Raw genomic sequence first — 24,027 nt, 5'->3', positions numbered from 1 at the left:
TTCTAACCCCAACCCCAAGCGACAATGGTAAGAAAATAAGAAAAAACTATGAAAAACAACTTAAAATGAAACGAAAGTCATGCAACGCACGAAAAACCATAGAAATTCATGCGAGTGTCCCAAAAAAAAAAAAAAACATTCGTGCTCAAGGCACGCAAAAAAGCTGAATTTCGTGCCATGGACACAAATCAATTGATCAAATTTTGCATGACTGTAACACGACTTTCTGTGAGATCAGTCTGTAAAAATATTAGTTTTTTTTAAAAAAAGTGGGGAAAATTTGTTGTCAACTAATATTTTTAAGTTGCATTAACTTAAAATTTTAAAACAACCGGCTAACTTACTTTTTTAGAGCTGAATTAACTTGATTTTTACAGTAAACAAGAACGACATAACCCGAGCACTTCGTCTTACTTATGAATTTATTCTCAAATGTAAACTTCACTATTTCATGCATACAAGTTAAGACAACATACATCATCTGACAAATTCTTGTTAATTCTCGTATTTGCATAGGACATAGTCACAATATTGTCTAAACATGTAAAAAACAAAAAGGTCATAAAAAGTACAGCAGAGCAACCATAGACCAGCAACAATAATATAATCTGAATATTTCAAGGAACTGTACAACTGTAATACTTTACTGTAGTGATTTGGTTGATTGCAAAACAAAAAAGAAAAAGTTGCATTACGCGGCAGTTTTTTGAATGAGGTTATGAAAAGTGGAACTGGCCGTTGCTAAAGAAGAGCTTTTTTACAAAGTAGAGAAGTGCTGGGAGACAGGAACCCAGCGTCGTGTAACCCCCGGAGCAGGCATCACACGGCATCATCAAAATATATTGTTAAAATACAGACAGATACGTATAGGAAGGCGAGTCGAGTTCACGCGGCAAACATCTACAGGTTAGCATGAGACGCTAATGCGTCACTATAATTCGCTATACAACACTTGAATGAAATCTTTTAACTTGTAGATTTGGAAAACGGGGTTAATTTTATTCCATGTCAGGAATGATTAGAAACAATGTAATATTCAGTCAATATTTTCACAGTGTCTGAATTTCATAGTTGAAACTATTTATGGGACTCAAATGCTAGTTTGATACGACTTTGATGATGTATTGTCGGTGATGTTTGCTAGATGAGTTTCTAGGTCACCTCGCGCCATAACACCTGGGATTCGGCGATGAATGGGCTTCCTGCGCTATTCACAGAAGTGAGCTTGTTCAAACCTATACCACACAACTCGGCAGACAACCAGACTTGTTGAAATGACCACAGCCCTCAAAAGCAGTTTGTGTCTCTCTTCTTGAGCACAAGACGAAACATAAACAACAGTCGAACCTAAGCCGAGGCTAAACTTAAATCCACTTCACCCTGAAAGGCATCTATTAGTCAGACCTCAATGAAATTATGTTTATTAGCCCGTGTAAATATTCAGTTGCTGTCTAGCAATTCCTAAATTGCGTTGACGTCTCCGAAGCTTCGATAACCTGATAATAAATCACTGTATGGCGTTTTTACACATCTACTCGTAGATTCTTTGGAGGACATCTTCAAATGCACAGTGTAAGTTTTACAAAAACTACAAACCTGTTTTAAACCTGCTTAAAAGATGTGAACTGTTTGCTGGACAGTTCGTTTACATGTTATTCACAGGTATCATATTTCTTGGATTATGAGAAATAAAAATGACAGTCTAGTAGGTTTAAGGGTATTATTTACCATGATTTTCCAGTATACCCGTTGCAAACTGTCCAAATAGAAAAGTACTAAAGGAAATAAGTTAATGAGTTATACCTTGTTTAAGTTATACATGTCCTAACTTTTCCTCAAATGTTCGTCTGAAACATCAAATGGCTGAATTCCAACTCCTGCGACATTCATAAATTCGTTCCTAAAGCCTTTGGTAACGAGTTCAACGTGAGACTTCCAGTGCATTCGATTATGTTAAAAGTGAGGGCCATTCAACCAAACTATAGGTCATGGCACTACAGTGTTCTTGGCAAAAGCATCCTACAGCTTTAGACGTCGTCTTGCTTTCGTATCACAAAACTGATCGCGTTTTGCAGGGGAAGACCTTAAACTGATAACTAAGCACAGACACTTGGAAGCCATCTTGTCTTGTCAAGGGTCTTGGTTCTGCTTCATTTATCAGAACATGGCGTGGCTGTCTCTTTACAGACTGCGTAGATAACTTCAGATAAGAAACAGCACAGCGAAAGGAGGGAAAAAAGTACCGAAAGTACAGGTATCACAGTCAAAAAGACTAATTGTAAAATAAATACAAACAAGAAATGAAGCATTGATGCATTGGTTGGATACAAGCAGCAAATTTATAGCAAATGTAATTGCAATCCTTTGGAATGGTTGAGCTTTTACTTAAGATAAACATGTTGAGTTTTCACTAATATGTGCATTTGTTCTGAACTGTACAATGACAGATGTATAACATAACTAAGGGAAAACAATATAAATCAAAGTACATCAAGATCACGGCAAAAGAAAAAAATTAGAAATACTTGCGCATCTAATACACATCATTCACTCGGCTACATACACATAAAAATGTACATCACTCATAGAAAACTGTACAAGGTCATTTTCTTATCACTGTATTGTTGTTTATAGGTTTGCGTTGACGTATAGATCCCCTTCTAATGCCTTTGGCACATTTATTAACATGCCTAAAAATGCCAAAATTCATTCAAACGCCACCATTCGTTGACATCCGTATACACGAAACAAATACAAAATGAGCTGCGGATTTATGAATCAGTTATGTTCATGAATGATTCGGCTTAGTATGATGCTTTGTTTCTTGCTATACCCTGATAATTCATAAAAAGTACAATTCTTTCAGATATGAATAAAAAAAATCCATTTCATAACCTTCTTCTTAATTTTTATAGAGGTATGAGCTTGAAAAGATACATAACACAATATGTTAAATAACAAAGAAGATACAACAAAATGAACGTGTGACTATCTACTCACAATGACATGGTCTCTATGGTTATGAGATATTGGAGTATCATGTTTTCAGTCTTACGCATTTGAGACGTCAGGATATTTATGTAGGGATTACACACTTGCATCCCGCTATCGACAGAGCTCTCAACTAGCATAGGACTTAGAAATCGTCGCAGAAGACAGAAAAGAAAACAACAATAACAATAATCGCCAATAATAATAATAATAATAATACATGACAATAAAATAATCAGAAAATTACAACACAATTCAGAAATATTTAATAAATGAAAAAAATTAATAAATCCACCTTCTAATGATTTGTGATTGCTGGGTTGTAATGTAAGAAACGGTGCCTGTCATGACTTAATAAAATGTTTCTGGTTGTTCAATGGTCTTGCTCTTCATTCAAGTAGTATCGATACAGTGAAAAATACAGGAAACTCCCCAGATAGCAATAGACTCCGGGGCGAATCCGCTCCGAAGTCGGCAGCTCCGGCACGGATCCAGTGTCTATGCTATCTGGCTAGAGTATTCCTGATACTAACCTAGACTGTGAATGGTTTTTTTTTAAATTGAGAAAATACATTTTTTTCAGTAAATATCACGAGGAAAATATATATTTATTGTTGTGTGTTGTGTAACCAGTACCCAAATGCGAGAGCCTTTCGTTGCCTACAGAGTTTTACAGCTACAACTTCTTACTGCAGGCACCATCTTACTGAATTATAAAGTGGATATTAGGTTGGACCGTCCGTTTCTGCCCGTGTAACCTGTAAAATACCCTCCCCTGTCCAGCAGCGGGGAGTATTCGCAGATACAACACGGGACAGCTAATATAAATGGCTATATAGGATTGAAATCTTGCGCAGAGAGTACACGTGCCAACCTGGCTGATAAAGCAAAGCTGGCGAGTGAAAAGATGCAACCTAGTTAAAGTCAGTGACGTCACAATGAAATCACTTTTTTGAGGGGTATGGGTGTGTCCGCACTATGTGCGGTTTTATTGCAGAAACACTGCTGCCGTGGCACTGTTTATTTAGATCGGGGGTGTTTTTTTAGCTGAGAGAATGAAAGAAAGACGTGATTATGAGGGGGCCCTGGGAGGGGGATCGGGGGGCCGCTAGGAAGTAAAAAAGGGGGACAAGGCCTAGCATTCACAGGCCTCCCCACCTGCTTGTCAAGCCCTAGAGCGCTCATCCAGCTGGGCAGCTTTGCGCTGGTCGATCTGCATTGGTCAGCGGGTAGGAATAAAAGTAGAGATGAAGTAGAGGTGTTGAGCTTATGAATATAAAGATAACAATAACTGCAATAGTAAGCTTAATAAATTAACATTAAAGTGTACATGTGAAAGAAAGAGACGCAGCGGCACAGTAGTTTAGATAGTGCTGCCGCACTTCCTAAAGGGTTTGTAGGTCTTTCGCCTGAGCGAGCCCGGCTAGATTCGCAGACTGGTTCTCACGGTTAACTTTGTCAAGGCTGAAGCAATAATGGACGGTAAATTTTTGTTTGATATGTATGTATGTACAAGTCGAGTAGTAATGTCATGAGAGCCAAGTTTGAAAGCAGCTGCTTTTATGGTTCACTGAGGTAATGCATTCAGCGGCCACACTGACGTCCCAGCGTGTCCACAACAGTAAAAAAGTGTGTGTGAAGTTTTCCCTGTGCTTGTGAAAAAGCTTGTAAAGTACAGTAATTGAAAAGAAGAGAAACTTGTCTGCGAAGTTGCCCACGGTGCCAAACTGGCAAAGAAAAACACTGATAACATCTCATTTGTTGAGAATTCCCTTTCAAACATTCGAAGTCTGACTTGATAACATATCATGGCCATTGTCTCTCAGCTTTTATGATTTGGGTCTCGACTTCCTGTATTATAACCCCCCCACTTTCTGCTTGAATACCATCCAATCATATGACACCATTTTCCCAGCCGCAATGCATCGTGGGATGCTGTTGGTGGGTAGCTCAGAGGAAAGGGGAGGGTATGTCTGGGTGTTTCTTCTGCAAGAGTGCTCAGCTTGTGATAAAGCCTCAGTCTTTATCTGTCTCGCTATGGGTCAACCCCCTCATTCCTGCCTCCTGCAGATAGCCGTCTTTGTTCTAATGGAGGGATGTCTCGGTCCTTACCGCCCATTGTATTGCTAGCTAAACATACACACCCTGACACTTCAAGTCCTCATTGAGTTAAAACCCATGCCCTAACTTATAGACCAATATATCAGATCTTAACCCCAACGACAAGCTCTGAGACATTTCGATGGTCTCTCCACCCACAGTGCAACCCTTATTGGATAAAAACCTAGCTTTGCTAATCGGTGCACAGACGAATTTTGCAAAGGTATACTCGAAAAGTTGTCGTGAGTATGCGGCGTAACAACTTAAGCTTTTGCTTTGCCTCTCCATCCTTATTTCCCTTTACCTCCCACTCTTTTTCATCAGATAGAGCGAGTGAGACAAGAGTGTGTAAAGCTTCACTGTAATAGCTCTCGTCTCCCTGCCTAGTATGCTATGAATAGCCTTGTGTGGGTAGATGCAGTTTCCTAAGTGGAAGGCCTATGCAGATGGAGGGCAAAGGGCCAGGACTTCTGCTGTTACCTGAGAGGATGCCAACATCCCTCCCTCACTACCACCCTGCTTCCTCTGGGCAGCGTTAAAACAAAAAACCTCTCGGCGCATCATTTGCTTTTTGTCGTCGCAGTCTGAAGTAGGCGAGCGTCCAGAAAAGTCCCCCTGAATGTGTCGTGTTCTGTGGAGAAAAACCCTGAAGTTGATGAAATGTGCTGTTTTTATTGAGGAAACAGCTGCTTTGAAACTTTAGCCTCAGAACTGTGAAGGGGAGTTTTCATTGAGTCCACTGAGAGAAGTCGAAGCGGTCTGTTCCCTTCATCGAGCGTGTAAAGAACCAATCACTACATTCGTGGTATATGGAGAGGATTCCCTTTGAAATAAGGACTAGGGCCGGCACAGCTCTGTTTACACAAAGTTTTCCGGAGATAGCGACATTGAAGAGAAAGTTTTGAGTCATTCCAGTCTTAATTACAATTATCCAAACTCTTCTTATCTCTTCTTATTTTAAACGACTGACTTTCCCCTGATGTGAAAACCACCCAACCAAAAACAAAAGAGTGCAAAGTTTCCTTTCGTCCAAGTGTAAGGCTGTTTCTAAACGTACGTCTTCATTCTTTCAAGCTAACAAGGCCGTTCCTGAGCAGGGCGCGAAATTCAACCTCTGTTGAATTTCGGAGTAAAGCGATGCTTGTATTGTGCAGTCAACGTGAAAATTAAAGGAGAAAAAAAACAACTGTTCTGAATCCTGAGGTGTATGTGTGCCCCCGTCCCTCACCCGTTTTAAATAAAATAAGGATGAAACATTGTTTACCTTTCAAAACTTTTGACCTTTTTGAACGTAGCGGTAGTATATCAAAGAAACAAAAAAAGAGGCCGCAGCCAGAAGCTATAAAAATACAGACATATGGTACATCGTGTAAATATTGCCATGTGGAAAAGGCATTTTCTTTTTTCTGCTCTTTTAGGGTTCGCACGAGAAAATTGCACTACAAGAAGCAGTTATGTACAGTACAGTACACCACAGCGAGCGAAGGGGGAGGAGGATGTTAGCATGGGCGCTAATTCCGCCAGCAATATTTTAAGGAAGGAAAACAAAAAGCGTTAGCCTGGCGATCCAGGCAGAAAGTGCGAACAGGTTAAGGCGAGTTGGCTGGGCTGAGGGCGGGGCTAAGGGTGGGGCTTGACGCATCAGAGCGACTGTAATCGCTGAGGGAGCCGGGGCGTGTGATGCTTGAGACTGTGGCGTTGCCTCCTCCGTGTTGTCTCTTCAGCATGGCTGGCTGGAAGTCGGAGTGACGGCGAGCGTGCTTCATCAGGTGGTCGCTCCTCATGAATCGCTTGTCGCACAGCGGGCAGCCGAATTTCTTCTCGCCAGTGTGGGTGCGATAGTGCCGTGCCAACTCATCGGAACGGGCGAACTTCTTACTGCAGTCGGGCCAGGTGCAAGGAAAGGGGCGTTCTCCTGTGACAAACACATAAAGGAGAACATACAGCTGTTAGTGTTTGTTAGATGTATAATACTTTTCAAAATAGAGAAACTGTATTTTGCTATATCATCAAAGTTGCTGTTAACTATACTATGCTTTTTTATAACATCTGCCTTTGACTTTGATTTCTTGAAGGAAATTCAAAAACACACAAAAACGAAAGTGTTAAGGAGACCACATCTCATAAACACCCCCATGTGTGGCTAATAGTGACAAATGGGGTGAATGCGCCAACTGATGTGAACCTAGACTTTTTTTGCCAGCCCTTGTGTGGACAATGAACTCTTTCAGCAAAGTAAGCCCTACAGCGCCCTTTTTTATTCCCACACGGCCCCCTTTAAGCCAGTGCAGACATGCCTCATTGGTCAAATATGATCTTTTAGGCTGATCTACAACCAGTTTTGTGGTTTCTCATATCATGGCTGTGTTAAGCATACACAGAGCCACAAAGCGAACCGAGTACGGTACGCAAATAGTCAATCAGTGACCATAAAGTTTAACCTGTTACACACTAAACCATCATGGAATCAAGAATCAACTCACGGCAAAGACAACAGAAGCTATGGTGAATGATCTGGACCATTGGGATCCAGGTCACGCGGGGGTTTACAAAGCAGGCACTTTCGAAACAGACGTGAAAGACCTGATGATGCCCAACTATTTCATGAGAGTGGCTAATCCTCTCCTATAGAACCCTACAAAAGTCTAAAAAAAAGTTTAAGCCGAGCGAAAAGCTCACGCATTAAAACCGAAATGCGCTGCATTAAAAATGAACCATATGTTCTACCTCGCTAAGCATTGCATCATGCTAATTGGAGAATCATGGGAACGCTAGTAGGACACGTATCACTTCGGCTGCTCTAAAGAGGATTATGGGATTTATCGTCTTATTATTGAGATACCTTATGGAAATAAACTCATCTGCTGATGTATTGTTTATGCGGTACACGTCAAAATAGCAAGTTAGCAATGATTTTATTTTCCCACATCACCCCCACATGTTGCCGAGTCAGACAGCGACTTTAATTAGGGAGGTTAATGGGCTTTACTGTGGCACCCTGCCTCAGCAGACACTCTGACATGAATCTATCAGCGCCTCAAATCATGGGAAATTATACCCTATCCGGTTCCTCATCAGACAATAAAAGTAGGCTTTGACACAAATCTACGCTCTTAACTCATTCCCCGCCAATCTTTTTTTTGAAAAGTTGCTCGGCAGAATTTTTTTTATTTTTACAAAGTGCCTCCGAGAAAAAATTTCTTCTAAAAACGTATAAACATACAAATATATCAAATGAAAGAACAGACCCTCTGCTTTCAAACAAACAATAAACAAATATAATATTTTTTCTCTGCTTATAAACTCTTAAATATGGGTATTTTTCTTAAAAAAAATTTTTTTAGCAAAAAGCTAAAATAATTGCATTTTTTGTGAAGGAATTTTGTTAGAGACCAGATTCAGAATGATTATCAAAACATACACGAAGTGTAAAATTAATAAATGTATGTTCATTTTTTATAAATTGGGTAATCGCGGTATTACATAACCATAAAAACTCATCAGAAACACGTTTTTTTTTCACACAAATGCTTTCCCTTAATTGACAGGATAACTCGTCAATGGCGGGGAAATAGACAACAACACTTAGGGACTACTTTTTTTACTAACAGCAAGAGACTGTCGGGATTTACTAAAGATGCGCAGTGGATAATTAGCGCTGAAAAGGTGTGGTCTAGTTATTTTTGCGCCGGACCTTATTGCATATGCATTTCTAGGGGTTTTTCTTTCAGATACAAAATTTATGGGAGGAGAATATTTAAATGATTCACGCAACGCAATTTACTAATATTTGCGCGTGTGTTATGAATGGTATTTGCGGCATTATTTAATGGCGAATAAAGCATGTCTTAAATCATTTTGCGGTTGAAATGGTTGCAATTGTTGCTAAAAAAATCTTGTAAACCTTCACTTTTTTGTCATCCAGTTCCAGGGTACTATGGGTTTGTTAGCTGGGATTACACACCCCAATTTTCCGCTGCGATGTCCGTGGTGCTAAACTCAAGATCAGCTCCGCTTATTTGCGACCCTGATCTAATTTGCGCTGCTGTTAGTAGATTCCGTTGGTCATTATGGAAATCAACTGTTGCGCCTGTGTTATTTAATTTGTGTTTTTTTTTTTGTAAATAACTCGCAGATATTACCACTCCCATCGGCGCTTTTTTGGAATTGCACTCTCGTGCTAATTAGCCCCGTTTAGTAAATCTGGCCCTTAATGTGTTGTTCCTAACTAGACACATCTCTGTGTTATTATTGGAACCACACATTTTGTGTTATTTTTTAACACATATTGTGTTGTCTGTTTTATTTATTTGAACACAAAATCAACACCAAATGACACAAAATGTGTTAAAATAACATATAATTTGTTAAATAGCATAACACACAACAATGTGTACAAAATTAACACAGATGGAACCATACATCTCGGATTGGTTTCATCACTGTTTCACCTGAAACGAGTAGATACAGTATATGTGTATCAGATAATCGAATAATAAGATAAAGAGCAACAAAGTTTGATTTCAAACTTTGACATGATCTTACTCAGTCAATATTAAAGATATCAAGGTTATATTTTCAACGGAATGTTCTTTACATTATGTGGGATGATTTTATGTGAGAAACAGTACATCACAGCTGGATTTTTAAAAACAGGGTTGACATTTTATCACACTCCTTGTGTGGCGCCCAAAACTAATGCTAAAACGTGTATGAAAGCGGTGTCTCCCCAGACATTTCAGTCATTACCTGGGTAAATTGCACAGAACAGGCAAAGTACACAGTGATCCAGACAGCTTAAAGCTGCTGCCTTTGTTTAGCAGCCACTTGAAAACAACTTCAAATGAACATCTATGTGATGCCAAATTTATGTGTGGGCCGGTTGCTTTGCTAGGGTCCCTTCCCCCTACTGTGGTTACGTTATAAAGGAAAAAGCAGCAGGCGAAGCAAGTCTAGACTGTCCCCGTCTAAATCTAAAACCTGTCACTCGCTTTCTCACAGTCCTGCTCCCACCACACTCGAATGCATACAAAAACGTAGGCAGAACCACGTGACAAACCGTGCACACTTTAACATATCTCTTTGTTGTGTTTTATGTCAACAACTAAAACCTTCACACGCACTTGAACAAAGTTTTGTGTACATAATGTGTAAGTTAACCCATATCACTACATTCCCCCAGACGCGCATCATCTGATACTCATTTGGCCCACACATTCATACGTGGATTGTATACAGTCACAATGTCACGCAAATGTGACGCGCCCATAAAACTAATTTAGGAGGGACACTCTTCGAACATCCTCAATCTGGCCATGATTGAAGTATAAACATAAATAGAGAAGCTGTAACATTAAATTAGTTCTTAAAGAAACATTAGGGGGTGGAACAGTGGAAGTGTTGAGATTCCCCTTTTTGTGATGATAGAAACCAACCCAAAGGTCCCATTAAGGTCTGATTATTATATGAATAAGTGTATGGGAACCAGAAGATGTAAATTGTGAGTTATGGGTTCGAAAAAAGTGTGAGGCAGCTCAGAAACCTAAAAGAGTAGCATGAATATTTCACAGGTTAAAACAAGCAGGGCTTGGAGTTTTAAAGGTGCGACCAGCGACTGCAATACAATGCACAGGTGCTAGTCGTACCATACCTCCATAAAAACCTTGCGACCACAAGGTTTTCTGTAGATTTCCAATTGGAATGAGCTAAATCTAAGAATTAGTAAGCCCAAATATAATATGTGTGCTTCGTCACAAAAAAGACATAAAAGAAACAATGAGAGTCAACGCTATCAATGTGCCACCATATTTCAATTTACCACGCTGATCCGTTTTCATGGATATGTGATATCTCGATTGCTCAATAAGCTCAAAATATGAACTGTTTTCTCTCACAAATGTATATAATTTTGCTTTAAAAGACATACATAGCCGCTTAATTTTCATTTCGCTTCAGCACAACGTCTGGGACTGCTGCATAGTTTTGTTTTCTCTGGCAAAAATCTGCAGGTCCAATCAGCGAACAGAGGGGGGTGGCTAAGAACGATGACGTTGAGGTCGTGCGCCAGACAGAGTGAATACGTCACGACCAAACGTTAGCGATTGATTATGGCAGATTCAGAGTGACTCTGGGCAGATCCAATAGTTTAAAACTTCAACAGAGGACCCTCCTTAACGGAAGTAACACTTTGCAATGGAGCGTGGCCAGACACTCTGTACAAACGAAATGAATGTACGAGAGTCTGGTTGGACCAGGCTAATACATACATACCACAAGTGGACTAGATATACTACAAAACCAGTCATAAGGGTCAACTTTTTGACATATCATCTGAAAGCTGAATAAGATTTATGTTTTGTTAGGATAGGAGAACATTTGTCCAAGATAAAAATCTGAAACGAGGGTGCAAAAAAATCTAAATATTGAGAAAATCGCTTTTAAATTTGAGCAAACCAAGTCTTAAAGGGACACTCCATTCAGCTGATCTCCGGGTCTGGCGCTGCCACTTTTGGCATAGCTTAGCATAGACCGTTGAGTCTGATTAGACCATTGGAATCACACTAAAAAAAAAATGACCAAAGAGTTTCTTTGTCTCTTCTGTAGTTACATTGTGTACTAAGACTGACGGAAAATTAAAAATTGTGATTTCTAGGCCGATATGGCAAGGAACTATACTCTCATTCCGGCGTAATAATCAAGGACTTTGCTGCTGTAACATGGCTGCAGCAGGCGCAATGATATTACGCAGTGCCCGAAAATAGTCCCCTTGGTATCTTTTAATAGCAGGGGACTATTTTCGGGCAATCCGTAATATCATTGCGCCTGCTGCAGCCATGGTACGGCAGTAAAATCCTTGATTGATCGAAACTCTTTGGTCATTTTTGAGCGCGATGCTAATGGTCTCATCAGATTTAAAGGATTATGCTAAGCTATGCTAAAAGTGGTACCGCCGGACCCAGAGATCGGCTGAATGGATTCCAAAACGGTAAAAATCAAAGGTTTAACTATGGGGAGCTAGAAAATAAGCCTATTTTCAAAAAAAGTGGAGTGTTCCCCCAAGCAACACATATTCCTAATGATACATACATGTTTTATACATTTACAGTAGGAAATTTACCAAATATCTTCATGAAACATGATCTTTACTTAATATCCTGATTTTTGGCATTAAAAAATATTTTGACCCATACAATGTGTTGTTGGCTATGCTACAAATATCCCTGTGCAACTTATGATTGGTTTTCTGGTCCAGGGTCACATATGTTAACTCCCTGGGGCATTTGGATTACATTGAAGATGGATGGATGGATGTGCTTTTTGAAGCTTTGGCATGTTGACCCATATATAGGAAGATAGCACTTTAATATAAAGCAGTTCAACAGAAAGTCATATACATATCTACAGGTATGTGGTGTGTGCTCAAAACACTTTACAACAAAAAAAATCATGGCCATTCAGAAACAATGTGCTTAGTCATGGTCACACCAACATGCAGAAGTGGGGCACAATTCCAGGAATCTTATTATCAATGAGGGCACTCCTGACGTGTGTATGAAGAAGACTTATATAAACAGGTCGTGCTGTCTAGCATGTGGCAGTTTCATAACAGATGGCAGTTGCTTTGGTTCAGGTCAGCATGTCAAGAACCATAACGGGCAGCATTGGGAACACTTCCTTATTGGAATAACCAATAGCAAGGCCACAACCCATGACGCAACTGTATCTCTGTCTATATTTTATTCGCAGCATTGCTACTTGTTTCGCTGGCAAATGTGATCCTACTTATGAGATGTTCCCTCCTTGGTGTGGTGCTACCAGCACTGCATGTGCCCAAGTCTTTTTTGCAACAGGGGATAATTAGAAGAGGCTTTGGATTCAACCCTCACACTAACGAACACGGTGACCCAGTTACCCTTTGCTGCAGTTACATCACAGTGGCATCCCATAGCAAAGGTAGCTGAGCAACTGTGTTTCCCTACAGTGGCGATACCATTATGTCACGTACAGCAGCCTTACACAACTGTTCCTTTTCAGGGCCAGTGGGTCAGTAATTAAACTTTCCATGCCATGCCTCGCAAATGCATCACTAGGCCAGGCTTTGCGATAAATCATTAGGAAATAGGAGATGGAGACCTTTTGAGGTAAGCAGTCTAAGGCACAGACATCTGATCATGCCACTATCAGAGCAACGCAAGTGCAGACTGAATGCCGGTCTACCAGACTCTGTGTCTTTCACCTGTTCCAACAAGAGTGCCAGCATCTCTGTGCGATTGAGATAAAATTCCTCAGGTTTCTTTAACAGTAAAACGTAGCTAAGATAAAGACAGGCAGACATTAAGACAGACAAACCGTCATGCGGTGGACATCTAACAAAGGTCCTGCAGTGGGAGGGCTAACAAATCCTAACCACTGTGTTCCACATGTCTCTTAAAGCCATGCTAGTTCAAGGACTACAAACATGATTGCTGAGATTGCCCTCAAACATTTTAGACAATAAAACCTCCCTGTTCCTCTAAGCGTCACGTCCCATTGAGAAACCGTTTTTAGCAAGGCAATGAGAAGTCTTTGCATTTGCCCTCCAGACAGCAACAAAATTCCACACAAAATGCAGGACAGGTCGATTGTCTATATAGACGGTTTCATTGGACGCACGTGCAGTGACGCAATTACGCATCTGGTCGGAACTTCCAGTTTCAGTTTTTTTATGGTCTGACTAGTTGCTAAACTGAACAAATACCTTGTCGAAAATAACAAATGTTTTGATTTCCTAGGTAATCGACGTGTTGTTTATTTTTCTTGTTATAAGAATAAACTTCTTTAAAAGGACTTTGTTGTTATTTATTCTTAGCCGAGTTTACCAGAAGTTACGTGTTGACCACGAAAGCCGCTTGTTTGTTGTTACTGCTAAAACCGTCTATAGCGCAGGGGTTTTCCCTGAGATATTAAGTAAATATTTATATAATATTTGGATATTTAACTTTATTTTAGTGGTGAGTAAGGATTAATCACTATTAATAGCATTCAAAATTAAAGTGAGTTTTTGCATAATAATATAATAAAAATATAAATAAATATATATACATATATAAATGTTTCTTAAATACATTTACACATACACACACATTAAATGTTTTTCATCAACTCACTTTTCAACTACGGTTGCCAAAAACGTGAGTTTACTGAAGACCTCTGCAATTTCCCCGCGAACCACAAGGGGTTCCCAGTTTGGGAAACCCTTGTGGAGCGCTTATATTATGCTAATATAGTATTTCCTTTATTCATTTTGAGTTCACGTAGTGAAGGGTAAGAACAGAGCGAGTTAAAAGGTCTACACTACCAGTCAAGTGTTTAGGATCACCTGACTAAACGCATATGCTTACATGAGTTTTGTGGACAAAATACATTTTATCATTTTAACATTAAAGAAATATTTAAAATTTCACAGATTCCTACAGTTACATTTAGCAAGAGGCAAACCAAAAACAAATGCAACAGTCAGGTCCATAAAAACACCAACAAAAGATGCTTGCAATATCTTATGTACCAAACCAGATGTATATGGTTAGATTTAGATGTTCTGAGTGTCTTGGCCTCAGGTCTACCACGCACCCTAAGCGTGCCTGGTAGGTTACCCATGGCAAACCATGAGAAATCTGAGATCCAAAATGGCACCACAAATGCAGCTGCAGCACTCACCAGAGGGTTGTAATTTATTCTGGTGGGTCATGGAGGAGTCTGCCAGACCAGGCTCTCAATGGTCGGTTAATGACAAGACTGCTCCGGAGAAGACAGCAAACCTAGACTGACTTGGTCTCAGTCCCGAAGTTTCCTAAACCTCTTAATTGTTGCAAGAACGTTCCCTGCTTGTTTCAGTACAGCAATAATTGAGGTTTTCTTTCTTCCCCTTCATCGCCATAGCTGTAGCAATTGCTCACTGACCTCATTGCTACCCCCATAGAAGCAGGGATTTATGGGAGTGGATGCAATCCCATCAACGACCATGTTGGGAAAGAAATATGGGTCACGCCCTCCATTCAGCTACGGTTGCCAAAAAGTGAGTTCACTGGGGACCAAAAACCACAAACTTTAGCCCAAACATAGCTTGGATGTTACAGCCTTGGGCAATTTCACAAAAAGGGAATTATCGTCATCTCTTAGATGCCACTTAATAATAATCGCATGAAGGTTTTAAATGTAGATCGCTGACAGAGCGAAAAGGTTTTTGGTGGTTTGACCCAGATTACAGCATTCAGAGACAAGTGTGGGAATGGAACAAAAAACACAGAAGTACAACACAGACACATGTGCACGTGTTTATGAAGGAAGGGGGTGAGGGGATGTTGTCTAACCACATTGAGACTCTCTGAGTCAAATCGAGCTTTCAGTGCTCCGTTCGTGCCAGAGACTTTGTAAAAATTGAGGATTAATGGTAATGGACGTGGGTGTAGAGACATTACGTATAGGTCAGGTGCGCCGATTGGGCTGTGACCAAACATGTCTGGAGATACTATGACAAAAGCAACCAGGTTTAATTTATCGTTCTCTTTTGTCGCTAAAAACACTTTGCACATTCTCCTCCCATTGGGAAATGTGAACAATGGCACTAGCTTTGTGTTTGATGGGACTGTGTTCACCATCAGGCATTTAAATCAAATCTTCCGAACCGGGAAGACATAACTCACTCCTCCCAGCCTATACAGCATATGTGTGCACATGGTCTAAGACGTATTATACGAGGAAGCGCCCACAACCGCTGCAGATTTATGTCCCCTCCCCTTTATTTTCCCACCTTCTCGCTTCACACCATTGACCTACTCATCATGGAAAACGGGACGGTAGGTTTGTATTGCAGTATGGCATGATCATTTTAATCCTGTTAAACAAAAGGAATGAAGACAGCTGTACTCATAAGCCTGTAAAGGGTAACGGGCAAGGGCAGGGCAAGGGTTGTGTTAGGGTGTCATCTATACCTCCTGTGATTTTAACATTATTACATCATCAAGACAACTCTTAAGATACTCAATTCCTGACCCTGACTGTGTAACCAAACTTTACCTTCAATAGTTAGACATTTGACAGCAGTGTCTTAAATTTGCAATACTCAGGCAAACCCTCCCCCAATGCCCAGTGACCATCCACTGAATGGTCCTTTCATCCCGCAACCACGCCTGGCAGAGCACACAGGCCAGGATCCTACACATACAGATTTATTGGACAGTAACAGGTCAAACATCTCACTAGCAAGAGCTAATGTCAATATAAAAGCCTGGGAGGCAACCCGAGGTCTGGCACACAGTTGAGAACAACCTCTCCCTCTTTTTCTTTCAGTCTCCATCTCAAACATCCAAATGCATGCATCGCTGCTGCTGCTGCAGAAACGCAACGAATCAGGTTGCCAGCAGATGCAGCTGAGCAAATGACCTACATCAATGCAGGGCTTTGACAACAGATCCCACCCTGTACCCACCCCCACACTGCTGCCTCCGCATACAGTACAGTACGTCCCCACCCACCAACTGCAGAGTCGAATGCCCCAGAGTTAGCGTGAGATCCTAAGCCAGTGGGTTATACTTCAGGAAGTTAAAAAATATATAGCAGATACCCTTTTCCTGCACTGAGAAATCGACACCTGCGGGAAAGCAAAAAGCTACAACTACACAATGCTTCAGTGGTTCTTTCACCTTAAAGCCCTATGGGTGGGTGGAGAGGACAGAGGGCAAATGGGAGGAGGGTTGGGTAGGAACAGACTGGCTTTTATTAGGCTCTGCCAAAGCAAACTAAAGTACACATGAGCTCAGCAAAGTATGAAAGGTACTTATAGGAAGTGGCTGCCTAATACCAACTCTGGTGCATTAACCATGACTGACTCGGTCGAACGTATGGTCAAATTCTGAGTTAGCATGTTGGTTTTTGGTTTCTAGGGCTGCTAAAGACTGTATGCTTTTCTTTATAGGAAAGAAAATATGAGAGCTGTATTCCCGTCAGCGAGGGCTGCTTTAGGAGAGATGGATGAGAGGGTGGATGAGTGCATGATGAAACACCCATGGGGCTGTAGTACCTCAGCCTATCATATTTGAGAGAAAGGGAGAGAGATGCAAAAATGCATGCTTTCTATCAGTCATGTAAAAGACTAACGGTAGAAATCTGAAATAAATAGACTGTACCAAATAAAAAATATATGCAAAATGAACGTTACCCAATTCAGCATTTTTTATTACCTAAATTATGTCTTTTACCTTTCCTCTGTGATATGCATGCCTAAAAAGTAAACACAAGTGCATATGCATTATAAAATAAAGTGCATAAGCTCTTGCACGTGGGTCACCCAAGCCTGTGCACCTTTAAGCATCATTTTTAACACACATTTTAGTTACAAGATAGCAGACCAGGGGTGTGTAATGGAAAACAGTCGTAAAGGACAAAGTCCCCGTCGTGAAGCCATCACCTCCTCGCTATGCCCAGGTCTACCCCAGCGATGGCACTGTGCCCAGCGCAGGGCAGACGTACCCAGGTCGCGCCCATCCTCTTAACCCCTTCCACCTGAGCCATGGGCAAGATGACTGTACAGGATATCGTCTCTAAATAATCCAGGATACAGAAAAGGAAACAAATCCCTGACAAATCACTTTAACTTTGCATGCATTTGCTATAAACAGGGCGTGGAGGTGCTCTAGGAACTCACTGGTCTAATGTGCGTTGGAACCAGTGGTTCGATTTATTGTTAAAGTGAGTACATTAGCTGAACGCAGTATTTTTGGCCTATACAATTGAATTCTATAGCAAGCCCCAGGAGATAGTGTACGTCATTCTGTGCACAATCCAAAGGAGAGCCTCTAACTCTATAAGAGCTCGCAGACAAAACAAAGAAGCAAGTCAACTGTGAACTATGTCATTATAGCCTTTGTTAATGTCTATGCTGCGAATGATTAAAGCTAATGTACTTACCAGCCACATACAGTGACATAACGGCCTTAGGTGGTTGCCCTGCCCACATGGGTTAGAGGTTTTTCCACCAGACGTTACTTAAAATGAGGTTATTCTAGACTGTCTTTTGGTCAATCCCAACCATGCATGTCATAATACTTTACAAGATACTACATTAAGAGGCTAAACGAACATAGCTTTACTTTTTTTAAATGGCCAAATTGCTGGGTCATCAATTTTTAAATGGCCAAATAGCCAAGTCATCAATTTGTAAGAAGCCTGTGTCTTTTGTGACATAAAGCCTCAATGTCCCTCCGGTAAAGCTGCTAGTAGCCAATTTCGCTTGTCAATGTGTGTGACAAAATCTGTCATACTATTCTCTATAGCTGTTTCGAGATCGAGAGGAACCCCACCTCCGCATACTCGCAGGAGATCAGACAAAGCTGTCTGGTAACCTTAGACCCTCAACCTGCTGTGTTCCCCTTCGCTTTACCAACCCACACAGCACAATGAGCAATTTGTGTACTGCATTTACCCTCATCATCTACATCCAAATGCTCCACACATTTCATCTCAATTCAACACTGAAAACAAGGATTACAAAATCTCCATGGCCTCGGAGGTGATCTCATTAAGTCGCCCTTGCACGACACACCGTGCAAAACCAAGATCTGAAGCGTGCAATCAATATTCAAGATTTTCTCAAGTACTCTGTGTGCTTGATGTGGTAACATTCCTTCCACTTTCATGCAGATATTCACAAGGGCTAGTGATACAGGAGTCTCCCAATCAGGATAATGAGTCTGCTAACTGGGCCCAGATGACATTATGGAGTTGTACAGGGAGCAGATTAGATTATTGGGTGAGGAAGATTAACCCAGAACACGGGGGTCACGTGTACCCATTCTAATCATGAGGCTCCTTCACGGATTCTTCAAGGAAATTCATTTGAAGACCTTGGGAACGTTTATTTAACCTTGAATTTTCAAACTGTAAGTCAAATACAAGTCAGGTGAAGAACACATTTATTTAAACTTATTCTTGAATTGGGAAAGGTAAATCTAAAACCAACAGATTCTAATAAGTGCATTGTTTCATTCAAAGTTGCATGCTAGGTATCCCATCAAACTGCTTTCACAGACTTCTAATTAGTTCAACTTATCAGAAGTCACATGCACTAAAAGTACAACATGTCTTCTGTGAATACCGAACAGACAGAATGCGTCAGAGCCGTAGCCTTGACAGCCTTTACAAACCATGTCACTTCCTCTTTCTAAAGTGAAACTTGCAGGTTTCACGAAAATATTTTTTTTTGTTGGTTCCCGTATGGCCCCACACCCATTTCATCTGCATGCATGCTTACCGCTTGGTTATAACTAGTTCCTTTTCTCATACCATGTCAAGTGTAGTCTATTAAAATAATGAGAACGTTATAAATTATCGACCGCATGCATATTGGGCACCATTAAGGTTAACAGCTCACTGAATGCAAACCGAGCATGTCTCTGATTCTGTCCATCTGTTTATGAGGATGACAAATGATCCTTCTTTATCCAGCCACATGTTTTAAAAGTTTTTTTTTCTTCATTTTTTCTATGTCTATTCCTTGTTTTGGCTTGGCATAGCCTTTTAAGCATCTGTCAAATATTATGCTAGATGCTTTCTTGGGCCATGATCTAATCTTAACTTGACTATAAACCCCAGAGAAGTGGAGAAGATAAAAATTAAGGATCCACCCAGACAAAATAATGGCAGTCAGACTGCGCAGAAAGTCCTTTTGAAAGTTCGCTGGGAGGTTATTGCAATATAATCTTATCACAATGAGGGACATGCTGTAACCACAAGTTACCACAGAATTGCACAGGTTACAAACTTACAATACAAGTCTTACTTTAAAAATGAAAACAAAGCTAAAACTGCCACAGAGCTTGAAATAGTTCGCTTTGTGGTTTAAGACAGCTAGTAAACTTGCAATTCAGTCTGCAAACAAGTGCCTTCGCAAAAAGCTAAAATTTAGTCAAATTTAACTATTAAACACCTCCAGTTGCATATGTGCTGCAATGCATTTCAAAGCATAAACTGAGACATTTCTGTGTCGTTTGATCATGACGACAGTACATCTGCTCTCGCTCCATCATAAAATGCTGCCTTCTTCCAGCAAGCTAGCACATGTGATGTCTAGTCCCGCCCCCTTCCCTTCAATGTACTCATTCAATTCAGTGACAACAGAACGCATGGTCTTGCATGCACTTCAAAGAATATAGCATTATTTACTATCCTTATGTTATTAGGAACAGCAAGACCTGTTGCATTTGCTAATCAACGCTGACATGACGGCATCTCTGTGCAAGCAGGAAGGCCCAAGAGCCCAAGATTTCGTCTTACCATTACATGACACGATTTCAAATACAACACTTCAACGCTGTGCTCTAAAGTGTCTAAAGCTAGATCCAGCCCCGTGCCCAATTTCTGCCGGAGTGAGACAAATGATCCGAGGCAGGGTTCAAACCAAAGCCAGCGGGAAATTCAGGGCGTTGCTGAAGTCAACCGAGGTCTCCAGTACTCTTGGCTCCCCAAGTTTGTTTTAATAACACCGTGTTCCCCCTTCAGTTCAAAAGTGGCGTGTCTCTGGGAGAAGGATCTATCCTCTCTTTGCTCTATTAGTAGAGACTGATGGAAAATCTGCTGAGTGCTTAAGAAAGGAGCCCAGAACCGTGCAGGTTGGCTGAGCCTGGCTGCTGAACTCAAATGACCCACATTCTCTAATTACCAAAACAAATGAGATGGAACACTCATTATTTAACCGAATCATGGCCTGGTTACAGAGGAGTGACCCAATCGAAAGTCTGCAACTCATTTCAAAATGAAAGTAGACTCATCCAACAATATAAGCTGGAACCCAACTGGGGTCAAATAATCACTCCAGAGTTTTACTGAACGATGGAGGATGGTATGTGGTGTGTGCTGACATAAAAAAACATGTCATTATATATACTGTAAAAAGACTAAACCTATTATTATATCAGGCTACGTAACAACTCAAAAGAAGAGCAACTTAGTATACGACACACCCACCTCGAGTGGGAGAATAGTTCAAAGCCAAGTAAGTTACGCATAATATATGTGATTTATACTTTGCATTAGTACCAGGCCCAAGCAAAACATAAGGCTCACCAGATGTCAGGAGAATTGAGGTTCTGTATCCATTTATTAAATATGTGGGCTCTCAATTAAAGTTAAAAATGTCTTGCAGATCTGGCCTGCTCAGTAAAGCATTAATCATTAATAAATAAGGTACAGATCATTTCAATTCTTACATTTACATTAACAGTGTAAAAAAATCCGAGTTTTTTCACATTCACAGCAGGGTGTGTTTCGGAAAACCGTGAAAGCATTTACACCCATGTGTGGTTTATCTCTGATCTAAGGACATAACGCCTATAGGTGACAAGAACGTTTCATTTCATCTAGTGTTTCCTGTCAAGAGGTCTGTCTATTGTCTGGCATTGATAATAGATATACACCGTGTGAAACGTTAGTAACGCATTTTAAAATATATTTTCCACCCTAAATCTTAATGGTAAAGAAAAAAGAGTTTAAAGTCTGCGGATCTGAGCTCGTCTGGTCGAGTCTGTTGCTGGCCAGATCAGCTGGCGGTCTCTATGACGGGGGTGTGGCACATCACAACAAAGAGCTTAACAGTCAAACAAGTAACCGCAGAAGTCCAACCAACCCCCCATCTTTTATTCATTTTCCGTTTCTTTGAATACCCCCGCATATATCTTGCGTGGTGCCGTTAAATAGTTTAATTGCGCGCGTGTCTGACGTTATTTTTGAGGGGATGGATGTGCACATCGACCGGTTTACTTTACGCTAACCAACAACATCGCCTCGTGAAAATGTAGATTATAAACCATCATGGGGAGCCTGGCAACGATCTGACTTTATTTTATGGGAACCGTTTGGATACGTGGATCACCGCGCGCGCCTATGCACGAGCATGTGTGCGCGCATATGTTGTAGCTGTATGGATTACTGGGAGCGCGTGTGTTGACTTGGCTGTGGGGGGATATAGGCGAGGCACTGTTGCTGTTTACCGTATAGCTTTCTCACAGTGTGGGCGTGTCAGTATTTACGACGCGACTTACTTGAAATAAACACTTGTTACTTTTTAAACAACGTTTTGGATACGTAAACGTATGTTTTGTGCTAAATTGGGTGCGTTGGCACGACTTTGCGTTAACAGTTGTCCCATCAACTAAAATAGACGCTCGTGCGGTACATAATGTGCCGAACTGTACAAACGTGACATCATCGCGTAAATCCGTTTCATTTTATTCCCTTCGAGAAGTTTCAGTGTTTACATTTGATGTGAAACGCAAATACACTTGGCAGGAATGTAAACTGACCTGTATGTGTCCTTAGGTGGGCTTTGAGATGGGACGATTTGCCATAAACTTTTTCGCAACCTGAATAGTGGCATTTGTGCTTTTTCTGCGGGGGTTCCTGTTCAATTCGACCCCTAAATCGTTTGCCCCTTTGTTTAAGGGCAGAGTCGGCGGCGGTGATGGTGGTAGGTGTGGCAGAGTTCCCATCATCTCGGGTTAGGGCTGGTGCCTGTGCCATGCCCTCTTCCTTTATTTTTGCCTGCTCGGCAAAATTGGCGGGGGTCTGCTGATTGAAATCCGCCAAAATCCTGGCCACCACAAAGAGAGAGGAGTTGTCTTTCAGATGCTCCTTGGTGTCTTCGTTTCTCTGTGCAGCCGCAGTTTCGGGCTTGATCTCTCTATGAACAATTGCTTGGCTGGACATTGACATAAGGCACTCTGCTGCGAAGCGATCCATTTCGTTGAGGGAAAAATGCCCGGTGTTGCTTTATGACATTCAGACCCCAAGACACCACACCGTTCACTCAGTAGATCCCTTTGTGTGATGCTGAAGAGGTAGCTCTCATAAGCAAACTCACTTTGCACTTATCTTACCGGCTTTTCGGCAACACTGGCATCCTGCGTGTAATTCATGCGAGATCGAGCCGCGAACGCGCAACTCCGACTGCTTTCTTTCTCTAGAGATAAGTTTCCGGTGATGTGAGGGCTGAAAACTTGTCTTGATTCAATGTAAAAACTCCCATCGTGGCTGTAGTCCTCACAGCGTTAAAGTGACAGTATGCCGTGCGCCGATTAGATCTGATTGTATCCATGCTGGGGGCGTGGCGGCCGGTAGCGTTTGGCAACGTCGTCAGAGCGGCTGCGCGATCATTGGATGGCGACGTGTCCCAGAGTGCGGTACCTCACATGCACCCACAAACTTTTACAAAGTATAGAGGAAGTTTGCTTAGCACCAGACACATAAATAAGATTTACTTTAATAAAAGTCTGAGGATACATGGTTTACTTTATAAAATTTCCATCTTACTTTAGTATAGCATACTTTTATACTACTCCTGCAAAGTTATACACTTTGAAATGTTTACTGCAGTAGTATTAACCATAATGAAGTGATAAACTGTAAGTAAAAGTGTCACGCAAAGCATTAGTAGTGCCAAAAGTCATTGGTTTGAGCCCATGGTCCACACCTACTGATAAAACGTATAGTTTTGTAAGTTGCTCCGACTAAAAGCATCTGCAAAATGCATAATGTAAATAATGTACTGCAGTATACTGTCTAATATATTAGCTATACAATTTACTACAGTTACTATAGTAAATACCAAAGTATACTACAGTATTTTTCCTTGTAAGGTTATTTTTATTTAAAATTTTGGAATGTATGTTTCATTATAATGCACCTAATATTCATATAATAAATACAGCTTATTTTTAACATATAGAAGAAAGCACAAGTCATTTGTAAATTTAATGTGCCTGGATCCCCTTGTCGTTCACTTTGAGTTGTCTTTGCCTGCTTGAAAACGCACCATAATATTTATACGCAATGTTGTAATTATAAACACTATGGATTGTAGCACAAATTATTTAATAGTTTTTGCACTTTTTATAGTTATTTACTGTT

General features: G+C 40.8%; 1 protein-coding gene across 1 annotated transcript; it reads right to left on the bottom strand.

Annotated features, from left to right (window-relative positions):
* Window positions 1-404: 404 nt before the first annotated feature.
* On the bottom strand, window positions 405-23,213 carry klf13 (Kruppel like factor 13). The gene is made up of 2 exons (XM_055191691.2): window positions 22,425-23,213; window positions 405-7,006 (listed from the first exon to the last, which is right to left on the bottom strand). Exons 1-2 carry the CDS (start codon window positions 22,858-22,860, stop codon window positions 6,681-6,683), a joined length of 762 nt encoding a protein of 253 aa, XP_055047666.2. The 5' UTR covers window positions 22,861-23,213; the 3' UTR covers window positions 405-6,680.
* Between the last annotated feature and the right edge of the window lie 814 nt (window positions 23,214-24,027).

This window comes from Misgurnus anguillicaudatus, chromosome 6 (assembly GCF_027580225.2).
Source record: "Misgurnus anguillicaudatus chromosome 6, ASM2758022v2, whole genome shotgun sequence".
NCBI classification, from domain to species: domain Eukaryota; kingdom Metazoa; phylum Chordata; class Actinopteri; order Cypriniformes; family Cobitidae; genus Misgurnus; species Misgurnus anguillicaudatus.
The sequence above is the reverse complement of the archived record's forward strand: the minus strand, read 5'-3'. Positions and strand labels throughout refer to the sequence as shown.